Source organism: Apteryx rowi, unplaced genomic scaffold, assembly GCF_003343035.1.
Source record: "Apteryx rowi isolate R43461 unplaced genomic scaffold, aptRow1 scaffold_2, whole genome shotgun sequence".
NCBI classification, from domain to species: domain Eukaryota; kingdom Metazoa; phylum Chordata; class Aves; order Apterygiformes; family Apterygidae; genus Apteryx; species Apteryx rowi.
Genome location: NW_020448307.1, coordinates 3,679,485 through 3,697,919, shown reverse-complemented (window position 1 = coordinate 3,697,919; position 18,435 = coordinate 3,679,485). Strand labels below are relative to the sequence as shown.

At 37.1% G+C, this 18,435-nt stretch overlaps 1 protein-coding gene across 1 annotated transcript in view; it reads left to right on the top strand.

Annotated features, from left to right (window-relative positions):
- PPP2CA (protein phosphatase 2 catalytic subunit alpha) overlaps window positions 1-17,180 on the top strand; it is a 17,910-nt gene extending 730 nt beyond the window's left edge. The window contains exons 2-7 of the mRNA XM_026063141.1: window positions 12,262-12,471; window positions 13,170-13,343; window positions 13,511-13,600; window positions 14,048-14,209; window positions 15,066-15,184; window positions 16,004-17,180. Coding sequence (XP_025918926.1) covers window positions 12,262-12,471; window positions 13,170-13,343; window positions 13,511-13,600; window positions 14,048-14,209; window positions 15,066-15,184; window positions 16,004-16,076 — 828 coding nt within the window. The 3' untranslated portion in view covers window positions 16,077-17,180. The remainder of the gene's footprint in view (window positions 1-12,261; window positions 12,472-13,169; window positions 13,344-13,510; window positions 13,601-14,047; window positions 14,210-15,065; window positions 15,185-16,003) is intronic.
- Window positions 17,181-18,435: the final 1,255 nt, after the last annotated feature.

Below are 18,435 nucleotides of genomic sequence, written 5' to 3'. Positions count from 1 at the left end.
AAAATGGCGCCGCCGCCGCCGGGATTCTGGGCGAGAGACCCCCGAGCGCCGCCGCCATCCCGCCACCCGCGCGGGAAACCGGCGCGAACCGGCGCCGCGGCCGGGCCGCGCTGCGAGCGCTGGGCCGCGGCTTCCCCGCCGCGGCTTCCCCTCCGCAGCTCCGTGGTGCGGGAGGGCTCGCGGGCGGATCGGCGCAGCCGGCTCCCGTGACACGCTTCAGCATTTCCGAGCGGTCCCAGAAGCGTAGATTATTACAATGAAAATAAAGCTCATGGTCATCGCTTTAAAATTACAGGGAAGCGTTAACACAGGACTTTGATTTTTAATATAAATAAGCACAGGCTTATTTATAACTGTAGTTGAAGGGTAGATTAGCTTTGGGACGTGGTTTCTCTGAAGAAAATTCTGGGTTGCATGAAAAACAGAATAGACAGTTCAGATCACATGTAGCTATTTACTTTTGTGGTGACTGATAAAAACATTGAGACTTGGATGTTAGAGTACTGTGTTCACTGGTGTGTTTATAATTTAGAAAGGTCTTAAGATCAGCCCAGGATAAATCATCTTTTGACAAAGTGGGTAAATGAAGTACTTGCTTGTGTAAACTTTTATAAATTGATTAAACTGTTATGGTAGATGCCCTTTTAATTGCTTTTTCTCTTACTGAAAACAGTTGTCAGCACCTGATATTAACATATATTTGATGTTTCTTTAAAATAGCTTTCATAGTGTGTTGTGCCTGATAAATTTGACTGTGGACCTGAAGGAGGGATTCCCATGTATGAAAGTCTGTTTGTTTCTCCAGTAATACCCTCTGCTCTAATAAAAGACATTACCTATCTCTTCCAACATTGCTTTTCTGATTACTGCCAGGCCACATTCTTGGACCAGTGTGAATAAGTAGGTCTTCTAGATATGTGGAAACACTTAATACAGCTTTGAGTAAAAATAGGTTTCATTCTAGGAATGGAAATTAAAGGGAAAATTTGTTCTAGTAGCATCAAACTGCATTTTCCAATTGAATTTTAATCCTGAATATAATTAAAAATTAATAGCTGAAGACTGTTTTCAGTTACTGGAGGTTTTATATGTTCATATATTTCTAGATAGAAGGAAGTAATATTTGTGGACTGTTTGGGAACTAGAAATTTAAGGAATATGGGAAGTCATCGATGTACTCGGTTCTAAAGAAGCCTGTGAACCAACTATGAGAAGTAATGAAAATATTTAAAATTTGGCATTGCATCTTCAAATATTGTAGCATGCTGTTTCAGAAGCAAATTATTTCCAGAAAACAATCCATAAATTTATTAAGAAACTTAGTGTTTTTGAGCAGGCAGGTTCTTACTTGAGTCCAAATCTTAGCTGGCTAATATTCCAGCTGCTTAAAATTGTAACCCTTAGAAACAGCTTTTGTATTTTAAATTGTGTTGAAAGTAAGTAGCAATTTAGATGCCTACTTATTTTTCACTTTCCTCTTGATGGTAGTGGTCCAGTTTCTTCCTTATATTTTTTTTTCAAGAGGTAAGTATTCCATTTACCATCAGTTATAAACAGATGCTGATACAGCTTCCTGAACACTGATTTAGTGGGTATTTTTTGTAAGGTTGTATGATAACTTGCAGAAGCATGAGGCATCTGCAGAAAGCTTTCAGTTTACTGGGGGCTTTGGGAAGATGAGGAAAGACATACTGTTTGAAACTCCCAACAAAAGAAACTATAGTCCTGTTCATCAAAGGCAGCAGGCTGATCCCGCCCCCCCCATGAAGAATGGAAGTGAAACATATTTCTGGAAAATAAGTAATGCTCATCACGAAGATAAATTCTTGACGCGGGGTAGGAAAAAGGGTCTAATCTGAAGTATTTCTGATGGACTCAAGGGATCACAAGACAGATGCTTAGACTATGAAGAATCAGCAGTGTCTTTGGTTAGGCTGAACAAAAGCAACAACTGTTAAAGTGACTAGATTTGTGGGAATTATATATGTGGATAAAAGGAAAGGTTACAGAAAGTTACCTGTCCAACTGCTGTCGTCCTCTAAGATGAGAGATCACAAGGGTGTATGAGGTATATCTAAATTATATTTTTCAGGTAGAAGCAAGCTCACTTTACCTCGAGGTGGGTGGATTTGAGCCAGCTCCAAACCAAAAGTACTATTTCTTTGGGTACCATGACATTGGGCTTGAGCTGAAATTCCCAGTCTCCTACTACTTTGCAGTTAGTACTTTGCAGAGTACAGCCACATGACTTTCTATGTTAGGGAAAGAAGATAGGCTTTTGATAACTACAGGTAGCTCTCCTGGGACTTCCTACCTAATAGTAGCTGAGTTCCTAAGTGACTGAAGACGCAAGGAATAGAAAGTAGGCTCCAGAAGTACATGCTTGCCATTAAGTCTTCCCTACCCACTTAAAGTGGGAAGCTGTATTCTTGAAAGTGAGGCAGTAGTTGAATTCTTTGCATTTCTGCTTGGAGACAGCAGGTTTTTTAAAACGTTCCCACTCTTCCAGCCCTGAGTCTCAGAAACTGCTGAATTACGGTTCATGCTTTGATTGTCTGAAGTAGTTGGATGAATCACACCCAAAGGTTATGTTTTTCTGTAAATAGCTTGATGTGTTAAGGATAATGTCAAGTATTGTTACTATTCCAAGGGACAGATAAAAACCCTACTAGCTATAAATTGTCATTTTCATTGCACTAAACTGTAGCTTGGACTAGCTAAAAATCCTTGTGTGAGGTGTTCCCCCCCACCCACCCACCCTCCTTTATTGGATGATCTTCATGAGACTGGTATTTCAGGATCTGCTGGGACTTTATGCATGTGGACTGGTGCCTATCTAATAAGAATAAGCCTAAGGGCTCTGTTGTATTTCGGTGTTGATATCTAAAGAACTTAACAGCTATTTACAAATGCTATATAATGTAGCATAATAACTAAGTGTGGCCACTTATGCATCCCAGTTACTTTCCTAATGTATTTCATGTTTTGCTTGGTTACCTAGGTAATAGTGGCAATGTTAACTTGGCAGAAATGTCTTCTAAACCTAGCAATAATTTGTAACCATGAATACTATCTACTTTCATAAAACATTTAACTGCCACACAGAAGTCTGTATTAAGTTATTCTAAGCTTAATATGTGCTGTATATTTTATGTTACCTCAGTAACAAATTGTGTGTGCTTTAATTACTTGGTTAGTGTAAGTTTTGATGAATAAGTATTCCAGATTTGCACCATATAGCCTGCTGATAAGTAATAGCATGACAGTAGTGTTGGTTCTGCTAATGCTTATTGCTGAATTCTTTAACGGCTGTTGTGTACAGAAGAGAAAGGAAATCTTTATTGCCGGGTGAGATTTTTTTCCATTGGTCATTTAGAGAAGGGGAAAGAATGCTGTTTTGGAGTACTGTTCTCTTCTTTCTTTTACTTTGTGAGGGTTGAGGGAAATGATCTTGTCTCCTCTCTAACATTTATAAATGCCCCTTATCACAGAAGAGGTGGGTGTGTTGCATTGTTCGGGAAGGTGGGATGGCACTCTAAAGATGCACAAAGGAATGAGTTGAATTTGTGGATGGAATATCCACTGGTTATTTCGGAAGCTACCTAGTATAGGTGGAGGGAGAGGTATCAGTCTCTCCCCTTGAAATACTAGTCTGTAATTAAGTGGTCTGAATATAACATTTAGTTTTTGGAAAAAGAAGACGAGCTGCCTGTGTATGCTGTGTAGAAGTATTTTTTTTCTTTTTTTCCTGTGTACTTGAATTACTAGCAAAAAAACTTCTGAATAGACACTATTGCTCTCTAAAAAGGTTAAACTGAGTGAAGGGCTGATACTGTTAAAGACTTCCAGAAGACTTGATTCAAACCTTGCCTCCTGCAGCTTTTGATCAGTAACAATGTTCTTGGTTACATAGACTGTTGGTTTTGTCATCAATACTAATTTTCATAATATAAAAGTGTTTCTGGGCTATACTGATCTCTAGTACATGCCTTGTTAATGGTGTATTTTTCCCAATTTATTTTATTATATTTTTTCCCCGTTGCAGAGCCTTCAGCTTTGTTTCTCAACACCAGATCTTTCAAGTTAGATTTTCTGAAACTAATTGTAGATGAGAACAAACCAAACATGCATGTGTCTACTACAGCTCTATGAATTGCTTGAACTCTTTCAGCTTATATTAAGAGCTTTAGTTCTAGGAGGACAATATGTTCCTGAAGAAACTTTCTTTTGGGTCGAAAGAGGAATCTGCGATCAAAGATTCAGTTCCCATGATGCATTGGACTGACAAGTTTTGTGAAGCTCACTCCTCTGTGTTAATATATTACTGCCCTGGATCCCTTCCCCACCTCTTTTTCACATGGAGGCACATGTTCCCTTCTGTCTACTCTGCTGTTGGGGGAGTTACCTTTCTTAGCTACTTATTTTGGCCACAAGTAAACATGCTAAACTGCCCCCAGTTCAGTTAGCAAGAGCTTTTCCTTTAGTTAGTCTTTACATTCACATTTTGATTTTTACGTATAACTGTTTCTGACTGTCCAAGATAACTGTAAAAATGGATATCCCTGTCTGAACTTGCTGTATATTAGAAAATCTGCCCCAGTGGAACTGCTAGCTAGCAGGAGTTCCTGTGCAGTGGACTCTGTAGATAGTTATATGGATGCATACAGCTCATCTTTGCTGTCGGATTGGCTTCTGGGTTACCTACAAAGGGAATATTGAACTACTGCCAATGGCAGGAGGGCTCTCTTTAGTTGGTCCAAGGGTTATGGGAGATCAGAAAATGGTTTAGGGCTCCTTTGCTACTGCCTCATTGAATATCCTTGGGGATTAAGCTGTTGGTGATGCATGTGATTACACCTTGCGTCTCTAAGGAGTTATTGGTGTCTTGTGAATAGCTTTTTGTGTCATTTTAATAACTGTATATATTTAGTCATTGTGGAACACTTCTACACAAAAAAAGATCCTTTCACCCACTGTGTTCCGTTTCTTGTGACAATTGGTAACATAAAACTGAAATAGCCTTTGTATACAAAAGGCATTGGAAGCGTCAACCTTCCAAGCCTTCTCACCTAGTCCTGGTTATACCTTTAACGCTTGGATTTGGGCATGAGCATTTGTTCTTGTGTATGCCAACTCTTGTAGCTTCAGCACCTTTCCTTCGTTTTCAGTTCTGTAAAATTCTATAAAACTGAGTTGTGCTGGTATTGGTAAGGTTGGATTTTTTTATTATCATCATCACATCAATTATGATAAAATGGAAGTGAAAGATGCAGATCTTTTGGTCTTGTTTTAAAAGTCATTTCAGGTGTAGCTTAAGATAACACAAATAAGCATTCTTAAGTCAGGGCAAACTCCCACTTGTTTGGGCTTCTAACAGTTTAAGTCTAAAAACATGGATGAGACTGTAGACTGATGTCCTCTTCCAGATCTACCTGTGGTGAAGCTATTGCCTACTTGGATCTGGTGGCAGAGCTGCTTCTGTGATTGCTCCCTAGCCATTTTTGATTAGTCATCTGTGTTACCTTAAGCAGTGTAATAACATAACCTGTCTGGCTTTGACTGGCAAGAGTTAAGGAGGTCTCATAAAGCAGCTGTGCTAAAAATTGAAGGAGCAATGATTGAATTTTTGTCCTCACTTAGGAACTCTTGACCACTACACCTATATTCAATAACACAGTTGTTGCTGTGTTTCTTTTCTTTAGATAGTATGTTAAGCTGGAAAAACAGGTAGGGTATTCCTGACCAAAGATAAATACTGGAGCTCAACTGCTCAGTAATCAGATCTCCAGTATTTCAGTTGTGTGTATATATAAAATACCAATATATTTACCAATATATAAAATTCCAATTTATTGCATTACATGCTTGTACACTTCTGTATTTGACACACATGCCTACCCTCCAGCCTTCCAGTCAGTATCCTGGTTGTGCATATAACATAAACGTGCTTAGCTGTGTTTGGAGTTATTTGAGCTTTGAGCAAAAGACGACCTTCTGAACTTACTGTCCCATGAGTACAACTTCATGAAGCTGAACCCTAAAACCCTTGTTACTGCTAATGCTGTGTTTGACGAGTATAAAGCCCCTATAGGACGTAGCTGACCATCTTTAGTAGTTACCACAAATTATTTTTTTGATCCATTAGCCTTAAACCTGTGATGGTAACCTTCTACAGGGAAAGGTAACAAAGAGCTAGGGCACAGCTGGTTTTGGAATAGTTTTAGCTGCACTACTACCTAGTTTTATTTATTTATTTTAAGTAAAGAACTTGAATGACATTAAACAAATTCAGCTTGCTGCTACAGAGAGGACTGAAGACCATCTCTGTATAAAGGGTTGGCTTCATGTGTTGTCACTGTTGCTATGATTCTTAGAACTCCCATGTAGAGAGAAAGGCACCTCTCTTTCCTGAGCTATTTTGCACCTCCACAAATTTCAGAAAGATTTGCTAGACTTTTTTTTTTTTCTTTTAATTCAAAGTTGAAGGCACTGGGATCTCTTGTGTGGTTCAAAATAACGATGGCATTGAGTTCCTTCAGAGGAGCCCACTTCTATCCCTCTTTTTCCGTCTGGTCTGATCAGCTATTGATACTTAAATAGCAATTCCCTTTTCTTCTCCCAAGTCTGACTCCACATAACTCTATTCTTGTGTATTTGAAAGCAAAGTTCACTGCCTGTTTACTTTCTTGTAGAGCTTCTAGAATTCACAGGAAAAAAAAGGCAGTTGTCTCATCTAATCTTATGTGCAGCAGTGGCACTAGGATTGATCTTCTGGTTTGGGCAACATCTTGTGTTTAATTGGTCTTTCCTCTTACAAAAATAGAAATTGCTTTAAAAAAAAAAAAAGGTGAGAGAGTTAATACTGTTGCTAAGTTATGGAGCATTGCTGAAGGGACTTAGTTGTGTGTTATGATATAGGAATCTGATTGGATATTATGCATTTTTGGGAGTTGTCCTAGTTGTGCTGAAAAATAGTCATTGATGTATCTATAGGCTACTGTACTTACATTTTGAATTGAAATAAAATGTTGACTTCTTTTGTTAGTTCACTTTGTTGCTTTGGTATTCTGTCTTACTCCAGTCTTGATTTCTGTTTTCTCTTTATCATCTACACCCCATATTTCAATCAATTCTTATATCCTTACCAACACTATTTAAGAAAATTAAGGGCTACAAATACATAGTGACCACATTATGACACATGCATTCTCAGCAGCTATATTGTGACGCATTGATCAGATGTGCTTTGTTTTGCTTCACTGAGTTCTAAATTTTCAGTATTGATAGTAGTGAACATTTAGAAATGGAGGCATAGGCATTACTCACAAAAGCAGGGAGAAAGCAGATCAGGATATCTTCTAGTTCAGCCCTGGTAAAAGTTTTTTGCTGCTGTTGCTCCTTCTGTTTGGGTGGAAATCCTGTTTTTGTTTCCTTTAGAATAGTAAGTAGTTAAATGCTGATGTGGAGCTTTTTGAATGTTAATTTTATTCCTGCATACACATTCTCATTCACCTCTAATTCCTTAGAAGATTCTGATGTTCAATGTAAGTCAGTTTCCTTTTTTATGCCATACGTGATCTGACCTCTGTCTTAACATCTTCTCAGAAGGGTGATATTAGAGGCCTGATTTCTCTACTTCTTTGATTTAAAAGGTCATAAGGTCAAGGAAAATACCTATTGCTTTAAAAGCAGTGAGACTGTCTTTGGTCTGAACTTGTTTTCCTTCCCTCTCAAGTGAGAAAATAAAACTTTTAAATTGAAGCAAACATAAATGCATTCACTTTACAGAAGACTTGCTGAGTGTAATGGGATGACCTTTTCCTTGGAATTGGAATGTCTTCCAGGCCATGATTTTTGACCTGCTAACACCAGTCTTCATCCCAATTAGCTGATCATTGTGGCTTTAGTCATATCCTGTGCACCTCAACGACAGGAAATTATGGGTGTGGTTGAAGTCTTCAATCCGGACAAAATATGGTAACTACAAATACCTGATTTTTTTTCGTAGTTGCAGTATGATGACTCTCAGAACATACTTTATTAGATAGCATGGCAGTTTGCAGGTGTGAATTCTGGTCTTCTAAGAACAGCACATTACAGATTGTAACTCTGAATTTGGAGCTATGTTGTCTAACTAAAATAATGATTATATTTTCTTTCCTGAGTTACTGGTAACCCCACATTAAGTGTTTTATAGCATTGATTTAGCGTTATGCAGCAGCTTCAAGCACTGTTTTACGTCTCTACAAAGCCAAAATAATGCCTACAGGAAGGAGTAGGAATAATCAGGCGGTATCTGGTATGTTCTGGCAATACAAAGGAACTGAGGCACAGGTGAATTTAGGGGATTTTTCCAGAAACAAATTCTTTGATGCAAGGTTGATGTACTCTGCTTATGAGGCAAACTTGCTTGACCTCAACATGCAGTGAGTTGAGAATGACAGTGTCATGGCTGGATTACAGCCCTTAAGGCACTCGGCTGTGAGCCTTAAAATCTGTGGCATGCTAGCTAAAAATTGAGGCTGAGAACAAGGGAAATAGGAGATAGCTCTGCACGCATACAACTCTTGCCTTTTATTAAATAAAACTGTGCAGAGATGAGAATCGTATGGTAGCAGTTTTAATGGTCATAATACTTTAAAAAAAACAATCTTCTACGTATCTGTTTATTATAAAAGTTAGAGTTTAGTTAGTCTTGGATCCTGCATTGCCTTAAAATAATGAAGATAATCTTTGTATTTTAAGAATAGGGTTTTTTGCATAGAAAATGTGCTTGGCAAATGAAATCAACAAGAGTGCTTTACTGTTCATCCTACCATTTATAAAATATGCAGCAGTCCAGGAACGTTTTAATCCTAGATTTTATTTTCATCCAATAATACTTGGATTCTAGTAAGGTGAAGACTTACTGTTTTCTTGTCCGTTTAAACCATTGGTTTTGTTCTTATGTCTTGGGTTGGTTTGGGATTGTATGAAGTTGCTTTTTTCTCAGAAAAATGGCTCAGTAAGCAGATGTCTCAGATACTAAGTGTGAATGAACTTCAGGCACTAAAGCTAAGCTGAAGTGTATTTGATACATGCTTAATGCTTGAACTTTCAGATTGCATTGAGTAAAATGCATGTCTTTCCACCTTGGCAATGATTATTTATGACAACATTTTACTTGGTTCTGATGCTTTTCTCTTGTGAAATTGTAAGCGTCTTCTAGGTGCACGTTTTTTCTGTATAATTCATAATATGAAATAAGAGATTATTTTCACAGATTGCTTGGTTAGTTGCTTGGTTTTGAAATAGGAGACTAGGTAGTCCTGAAAAATTGTTGTGCTGCTTTGGAGGTAGAGTTTTGTAGTTGTAATGTAAAGTGTATGCTGTTGATGTCAAGTTCTTATTTAGTTTCATTCAACATTTCTAATTTGTAGAATACCATGATAAATTAAACTTTGGTGTGGGTCACTTACAAGATTAGAAGATATTAACCAGTACAGAAATTCAGTGCCATTTTAACATTCAGAAATGTTAAGAAGTGAAAAATGACTGAGAAATGAAAGCAGTGGTAAGTGTTCAAAAAAAACAAGTTTCAGAATTGCATAATTGTTTGTCTAGTGATAGACGATGCAACTTGAATGTTTCAACATGCTGATGTCAAAATTTTGTGAAGTATTGCGCTGTTATCCTTCTTGGCAATAGGTCACTGAGTTTGAGGTACAAGGAATCAGGTGTCTATGTCTTCCCCCTAATTCTTCCTCTTTGGATGATCTGATCAAGGAGTACTTTGTCTTCTGTTGAGGGCTGCTGAAATGCTATACTTCCTTTCCGTAGGGAAGTGGAGGGGAGCTGCTGGCAGGGAGTCCTGTCCATTTTGGAAGGGGAACTGACAGGAAGGGAGTTGGGTGAAGTGGCTATGCAAGCAGCATCATCCTCGCTCTCGGGGAAAGGATGGGTAGAGAGGGAGTAGAACCAGGTAAGGTTGCACAGGGTGGTGTATGATCCTGTACAAGGTCAGTGTCACAGGTAATTCAATAACATTAGTATTAATATTGGTATTGTGTAGATTTAGAGTTGGGGAATTATGGTATTACCTGTACTATTGTCTTATCCACTTTTTGCTAGTTACTAGTAGCTAAGCAGTGTATTAACACAGGCTGTTCCTTTACCCTTTTACAGGAACTGATTTAGTGCAGAAACTTGGGCTATGCTTTATGAACCGCTTGGTGGCTTGTTTTCAGGGGTGTTATTTTTTTCCGCTTTCAGATGTTGTAACGCTCTTTTGAAGAGGCAAGTTTACTGCTTAAGCAATTCAGTGTAAGCCATTGTTAATGCTGTGGGACGTGGCAGGACTGTAAATGGGCTAAGCAGTTCATAAGACAGTATTTCATGAAACTTGTTTCAGAACATGAAAATATTTAAATTGTTACACTAGCATTCTTATGTTGTAGGATTTAAATAGATTGATATTTGCAAGCTGACCTGGAACAGTCTTTTTCCATCCGAATAGTTGTCTGACTTAAGCATATGACCATATGCGTAAGATATCCAAGTGATTTAATATTTCAAAAGCTGAGGAAGTGACAACTTTAATGCTGAAAACTATGCCATTCTAATCTCTATCAACATGAAAGTTGCATACCTTCAAAGAAAAACAAATGCTGTGTTCTTTGTGCAGTGCTTCCAGTGTGGCAAGAGAATATGGGAGTAGAAAGCATTCTAATTAAAGAAAACAGTTTTTTCATATTGAAGTGCTATAGGTATCTGTAACTTTCTCTGTCAAAAGGACCATTATAAAAGCTTTCGTGGATTCAGATGGGTAATACTTCTGAATGTGTATTAGAGGAGTGCTAATAATGCTGAGGATGTTATAACACCTTCAAAACATCCGGTGAGTGTCACTGCATTAAAATGAACTTAAGTCAGACTATCTTAAAATAAATCTACGTTTTTAGTGTCTACCACAAGCCAGCAGTGACCTATCTTTAGTACTAGGCACAGCATGAGTGGAAACTGTCATCTGAGATTGACTTTTGATGTAAATATGTCTGCAAAATGATTTAACTGTTACTCATGCTTTAATATGTAAAGCTCTGTGCTGTACAGGGTACTTACCATGATTTTTTTTTTTCCTTCCCCCCAGCACTGAATGAATCTTGTTGAATTTCATGCATCTCCATCATTAAAGCATGTGTTGCTGGCACTCTTCTTGTTTGAAATGGTTACTGTGGTTGTTAGCCTGGATAATGCCTAGGAACAGTGAGACCTTGAGGGGGGGGGGGTCAGCCACTGTCCAGCTGATGGCTTTGTGGATAGAATGGAAACTTGGACACAGCAGCATGTTTATTAGCATGGTTCATTCCAATACCCAGTATTTAATATACTGTTTAGATTTTTAACTTCAAATGTTTCTTTCCTGAGCTCTAAAATCTAATGCTCCTTAAATGATTATGAATTTGTTCTGCAGTGCTTTCAAAATAGTTCGTGCTTAGCTTAGCAAAATAAAACCACAAGGTACTATATTGCTTTAGTTGTCAGGTTAGGTTTGAGAAAGTATCAAGAAAATTGACCCTAAAAATGAATGTGGCTTATTCACATGGCTCTTCTGTCAGTCTATAATACTGGTGTATACTTTAGAATATTTTGGATTCAGCATGGCTTATGCATAGGTGGTATTTGGTGCTGTTTCTGGGAGCCTTGTAGCCATCTTGGATTATAAAACTGATTGTAGTTTTGTGTATTCTGTTGTCATTCTGGTAATAAGGTTTAAAAAAAGAAAAGATTCTTCTTGGGTAGGGAAGTTGGTGATTAAAAGGCCTGGAAATCTTTGTAGAGAGTAACTTCTGAACTTGTTTCTATTTATATTTCTGATATCCTCTTGATTTAGAAATTTACTTTGGTATGCATTTGTGTCTGTTCTGAGAACAAACTAACAACTGGCAATGTGATAGATATGATTAACGGGTTCTTGCATTATTTTAATTACCTTTTTGATGCTATATTTAACTTGTGCTTCTTCATCAAATTGCCTTTGTCTGCAACTTTTATGTAGGCAGTTTCAAAAAAAAAAAAAAAGACAAAATCTGTATCGCCAGCAGGTGTCCTTTTAGCTTATAAAGGCACAACCCAGTTTCTCGCACGTACTTAAACTCAAAACTTGTTCCAAAAGGCTTTTGCAGAGAATCCACCTGTTCTGCAATTGCTGATACCACTGAACGTTAGTTACGTTCTAGCTTGTGCTTCATTTAGAACTGTTCTTGTTTTTTTGCTTTTTAGGCTAAAGAAATTTTGACAAAAGAATCTAATGTACAAGAAGTGCGATGTCCGGTCACAGTCTGTGGAGATGTCCATGGACAATTTCACGACCTCATGGAACTTTTCAGAATTGGAGGCAAATCACCAGACACAAATTATTTGTTTATGGGGGACTATGTTGACAGAGGCTATTATTCAGTTGAAACAGTCACATTGCTTGTAGCTCTTAAGGTAACTTTTTTTCTCAACTGTACAATTCTAAATGACGTTTATAACTACTACACTAAGTATGCTTAATCTCTGTTAAGAATGAACTGTGCTTGTTTTATAGGTATAAAAAAATGAAATGCTAGCTATGTTACTTTTCTGAGATCTTTCTGAAAAACCTAACTTTCAGGTGCAAGCGTATATAACTTTCTAAAACAAATGCTCTGTGTGTATGTGCCTGTACATTTCTTTACTTATTCTAGCCTAAGTAGCAATCTTTGAAAAAGCTGTTATCTCTAAATAATTTCTTAAACACAAACTTATGGATCTTGCATTATTGAACAAAGAATACTGAGTGATTGTAGTGGGTGGAGATGTTATGCTTGGAAAGACAAGCGTAAGGCATGTGGGTTAAAAGAGCTGAAATATTATAAAGGTAGGGAATTGTTTAGACTTCTGAAAACTAGCTTTATACTGTATACACACTACATGTGTGTGTATATATATGTGGAAAAAGCTTGTAATTCATCTCAAAGTATATGGCAACTTAAGGTTTAAATGTATTACCCTGTTTTTCTCAAACACTGTAGTTGAAACTTCATTTTTAAAAACATTTTTTTCACTGCTTTAGCAAAGGGGAGAAAAAGCAAATTATTTTTTTTTGTGGTGGGGGGGGAAGGCATGCCTATTTTGGTGCCTCTAAAATAAATTGTTACGTTTAGGTCCGTTACCGTGAACGTATCACAATTCTTCGAGGGAACCATGAAAGCAGGCAAATCACACAAGTATATGGCTTCTATGATGAATGTTTAAGGAAATATGGAAATGCAAACGTTTGGAAATACTTTACAGACCTTTTTGATTACCTTCCTCTAACTGCCTTGGTGGATGGCCAGGTATGTTGAAGTTTGAAAGTTTAAATGTTACTAGTTGTAAAGGGAGCTATTAATACTGTATTCTGTCAGCTCTCAACTTTAAAGTAACCTCTTGCAGTCTTAATTGTTTGTGAGCTAAAATAAATAGGGTAAACAAATGGGATGAATTTCATATATCTCTCTTTCAGATTTTCTGTCTACATGGTGGTCTCTCTCCATCGATAGATACACTGGATCACATCAGAGCACTTGATCGCTTGCAGGAAGTTCCCCATGAGGTACTGAAAAATACATTATCTAAACTTGTGGTAGGACTCATGACTCAGCATACATCTTAATGTATATCTTAATGCACACGCAGGTTGAAAATGAAATTCAAAACAGCTTAGCAGTATGAAAGTGCCTCTCTTCCTGTATTAGTTTTCTGGAGAAAATTTGAGGGGCATGTTTTTGCCTAAAGTAAGAAACATCTCATTAATATGCCTAAAATCTCAAGTATCACTTAAGGATCTCGGAGGTGAGAACTGCTTCTATGCAGATTCTTTATTCAGATTAACTTCTTAGTAGTATTTCAGGAGTTATCTGCAATAGCTGTTGTAGTTGATAGGCATTTTCTTTTTTTTGTCTTAAAGAGACACTGCAGTAAGTTGTTCAGAGGGGTGTGTGTATGTGTGGTTTTTGATTATTTTCACATGCAATTTCTGAAATAACTTAAATTCTTACAGGGTCCAATGTGTGACTTGCTATGGTCAGATCCAGATGATCGTGGTGGCTGGGGAATTTCTCCTCGAGGTGCAGGTTATACATTTGGACAAGATATTTCAGAAACCTTTAACCATGCTAATGGCCTTACGTTGGTTTCAAGAGCTCATCAGTTGGTAATGGAGGTAAGTAGTGTAGCTATCTGTCAAACTCTTGGTTGTATAGTTGGTGCATTAATACCATATTCGGTATATCTGAGATCTGCATATAGGCTTCTGTGACAACATCTGATGATACAGCTGAGAATCTTCCAGAAACTCTATTTTTGGAACTATTGATGTGCTACTATAGGAGCTTCTCAATTTGGCACTGGAGCAGTGTGGTTTGGTGTTTTTTTGGTTTGTTTTTTTGCCTTCTTTCCCAAAGCTACAGTGACATTACAAAACAGAGTTTATTAGCAGATCTGGTGTTACATTTTTGTGTAGATAAAAGGGTTTTTAAACATTTATGTTGAGTCTCTTGTTAGGAAAATACACACAAATATGTGTGTCTTAAACACGTTTATCCTTTTTACTTTAGATATGTACTTTTTGTCCTTAGGCTCCAGTTACCTCTGGCAATTACTATTTTTAAATGTATATCTGGGTTCTGGTTTTGATGACACAGCTTAAGATTCAAAATGGGTTGTGTACTTCAGAATTGCTTTTTTTAACACCAGTGCAACAAAAAACCTTGTCTTTTTGAATGTGCTTAGCTTATGCTTACTAGTAAGAAGAAACATGCACAGGCCAAAACTTCCCCCCCCCCCCCTTCCCTTTTCCATTTCAATAAATGAAGACTTGTGTGGTGGTGGTGTTGTGTGTGGGTTTTTTTTTTTTTTTTAATGGGGCTACAGATATCAGTAAGGGTTTTGCACATAAAAAATCAGTTTTAGTAGTCAGGTCATTGCATGGGGTATAACAGTTTGGCTATCATAAATATCTTTTCTTATTTTATTTTTCTGTGCGTGTGCATGCACGCTCTCTCTCTCTCTCTCTGCAGGGGTACAACTGGTGCCATGATCGGAATGTAGTAACAATTTTCAGTGCTCCAAACTATTGTTACCGTTGTGGCAATCAGGCTGCAATTATGGAACTTGATGATACTCTAAAATACTCCTTGTAAGTATATTTAAAGATGAGATTCATGCTGCACGTGATTTTAAGACAGCTGTTTTAGCAAGCTACTATTTAATTATTGTGTTGAGGTGTGTTTTTTCCCTGTATACTTTCTGGAGGTGAAATAAATATAGAATTGTCAGGTTAGTCACATCTAAAATGTTACAGACCATCAAATATGTGGAACTGTTGTTGAAATCTTGTCTGTTGAATTCAAGTGAGACTCCTTATTTTGTTCTATATAACTGGAGCTTAGTGAAATTCTGTAGACATCTGAAGATTAATTTGTAAGTAGGAGAACCCCGTCATATCTGAGATAATGCCAGTCTAGGGCAAGAGACTCTTGGAATTCTTCCCATATGTTGGGATATGGGTGTGTGTGTGGTTGTTGTTTAGTTTTTTTGTGTTTTTGTTTGTTTTTGAAGGTAGGGCTTCTAGTTAATGACTTCAACAGGAGTTTTAGAGACTTGGTAATAAACAAGGGCACTGTGTAAATTGCCCCCTTTGACAACTACTGGAGACTTTAACTTTCTAAATGGATAGTAACATCTGTCCACTTCATCTGAGTCTTAAAGCCAAGATTAATTTCTTTCCAGTCCATAGTTCTTTGGTAGAAATCATAAAACTAGTTTAAAATATGGGGATCATAAATACCTACTAGCAGGAGAAGTGGAAGAAGTTGAACGCTTGTTCTAGAAAATTTTCTTTGAAAAAACTTTGACTTACACGTTTTAAGACCACTGCTACTATGATTCACATATAAAATATATCTGAATGTAAACAGGACTGTTACAGTTTCATTAATGTGTGCACTTTTTTCAGTTTGCAGTTTGATCCAGCACCACGTAGAGGTGAACCGCATGTTACTCGTCGCACCCCAGACTACTTCCTGTAAAGAGATTTTAGACCTGTACAGTATTGCCATGAACCATATGTTGACCTAAAGAAAATGGGAAGAGCAACAGTAACTCCAAAGTGTCAGAAAATATTTAACATTCAAACTTGTTTTCACATGGACCAAAAGACGTGCCATATTCAAATACAAAGCCTCTTGTCGTCAACAACTGTGACCACTTTAGAATGAACCAGTTCATTGCATGCTGAAGCAACATTGTTGGTCAAGAAACCAGTTTCTGGCATAGCGCTATTTGTAGTTACTTTTGCTTTCTCTGAGAGACTGCAAATAATAAGATGTAGACATTAACACCTCGTGAATACATTTAACTTTCCATTTAGCTATAGCTTTATTCAGCATGACTGTAGATAAGGATAGCAGCAAACAATCATTGAAGCTTAAAGAACATTTTTAAAATAAGTACCAAGGCCTCATATTTGTTCTGAAACTGTTTGTTTGTTTTATTTTCAGGGAATACTGTTTAATTTAATTGTATTGATTTTTTTTTCGTCTGCACTCAGTTCCCTTTCCCACTCTTTGCCCTACCATTTGTCCTTTGTAATGTCCAAGCATAGTGAATTACTTTGAACAGAACTGTTTTTTTCTGTAAAACAATGTTACTGCAGGAGAGAGCTGCAGTGTTTTTCATAATAAACTTGTGAACTAAGTATGGAAACATGTCAAATTCTAATTGCATCTTAGGTCAGCTCTGGTTTAATAAACTAGCACTTCACTTGATGAGTTTTATAAACCCATCAATTTCCACCTTAAATAACTAAAAATGGGGTGATTGAAGTATGCTGAAAAACCTCTGACTTTCTGAATTCTGTCCCAGGGAACTATCTGGTCATTTGGTATCAGTAAGGTGAGGACAGAGCTTGTTTATTACTGAAACGTTGCTTTGTTTTCCCTCTTGGTGCTCTACTGGAATATTCAAAAATAGAAGAATATAGGATAGCTTCATTGATTATCGAGGCTTTTTTGCAAGTGTAAAACTAAGTTTGAGTTATTTCCAATGTAGGTGCTAATACTTAAAAATCATTTTCTGAAAAACTAAGAATAAAACCAGTTTTCTAACTATTAAAGGAATAACTTGAAACTCAATAGTACATGTATTGCCCAAGCTTCCATTTTGAAAAATAATGATGTGTTTTATGTTAATTTCTGTTTAAAATTTCCTTTCTGCCTACCTACTTGTTTTATGATTTGAATCCAGATTTGATTATTTTATTTAAAACGGTGTAGAAATTCAAAAAGTATGCCTCTTTAAGGTTTATACTTTAAAATTCTATTTTATTGGGTATATCTTCAAGATTCACTGCCTGTCATTTTGATGGAAGGCTCTTGATATATTGTTTTCCTTTCAAGACTTTAACTAGTTGGGCACAATGTAGACTTTGCAACAAAACTGGAGGATGTTTTTTTTGTTTGTTTTGCTTACAGTGCTTAATTCTAAGGTAGAGTTATTTTGTATGTGTCTAACCTACAGCTTGAAAACATGGAGGCCTAATTGCAGGCACGGACACTTCTGGGGGCTTTCTTGCTTTTCTGCTGAAGGAACTGCTTCATTCTCTAATTTGTAATGAAGTCACTTCATTTTTCTAAGTGTCGCTTCCTCATTCCTTTTCTGAAAGTCTTGAGTGGTTACTTTTCTCTTCAGCAAAATTCTGACTTGCCCTGTAGGTTGGGTTCCAAATTATTTCTGCAGAGCACTTTGGTCTTCTAAAGCTTGATCTCTTACAGGAAGAAGTGCATACTAAAAATAGGTGCATTTGAGATGTCCTTTTTTTAGTAGATCAGGAACCTTGCTTTGATCACTGTCAAAAAAAAATTTCCTTTGCTGTAGAGAATAGTTCAGTCTCTAACTCTGCTTTGCTTTTGCTTGCCAGTTTCTGTATGCGTAAATATTTTTGTGGATAGAACTTTGTGCCTCAATTGACATCACTCCTTCAAGAGTAGTGACTTTGCCCTATCTTCTGTTTTCCTTGTTACTTCAATAGGTTTGACTCATCTTTTCCAGTGGGTCAGCATCTAAACATGTAGACAGTTAATTTGTTACATTTCTATGCTCAATGCAAGCAATTGTTAGCGAAGTTGGTGGAAATTGTGTTGAAAGTCAATCCAGTTTTTGCACTTTTCTTTTTCACGTAATTATGGTCTGATTGGCTGCTTGAAGATTTCATGGAGAATACTACACTGTGAACAAATTTTTACTCAGATGGAGATTGGTGACCAGCAGTCCTAACCATCCAAAAACATGTTTAGAAAATGGTGAAGGAACAGGTTTCTTCTTATTCAAGAGTAAAAAGAGACTTTGGGTAGTAGTATATTCCTTCAAGTAGAAATAATCACTGTCTTG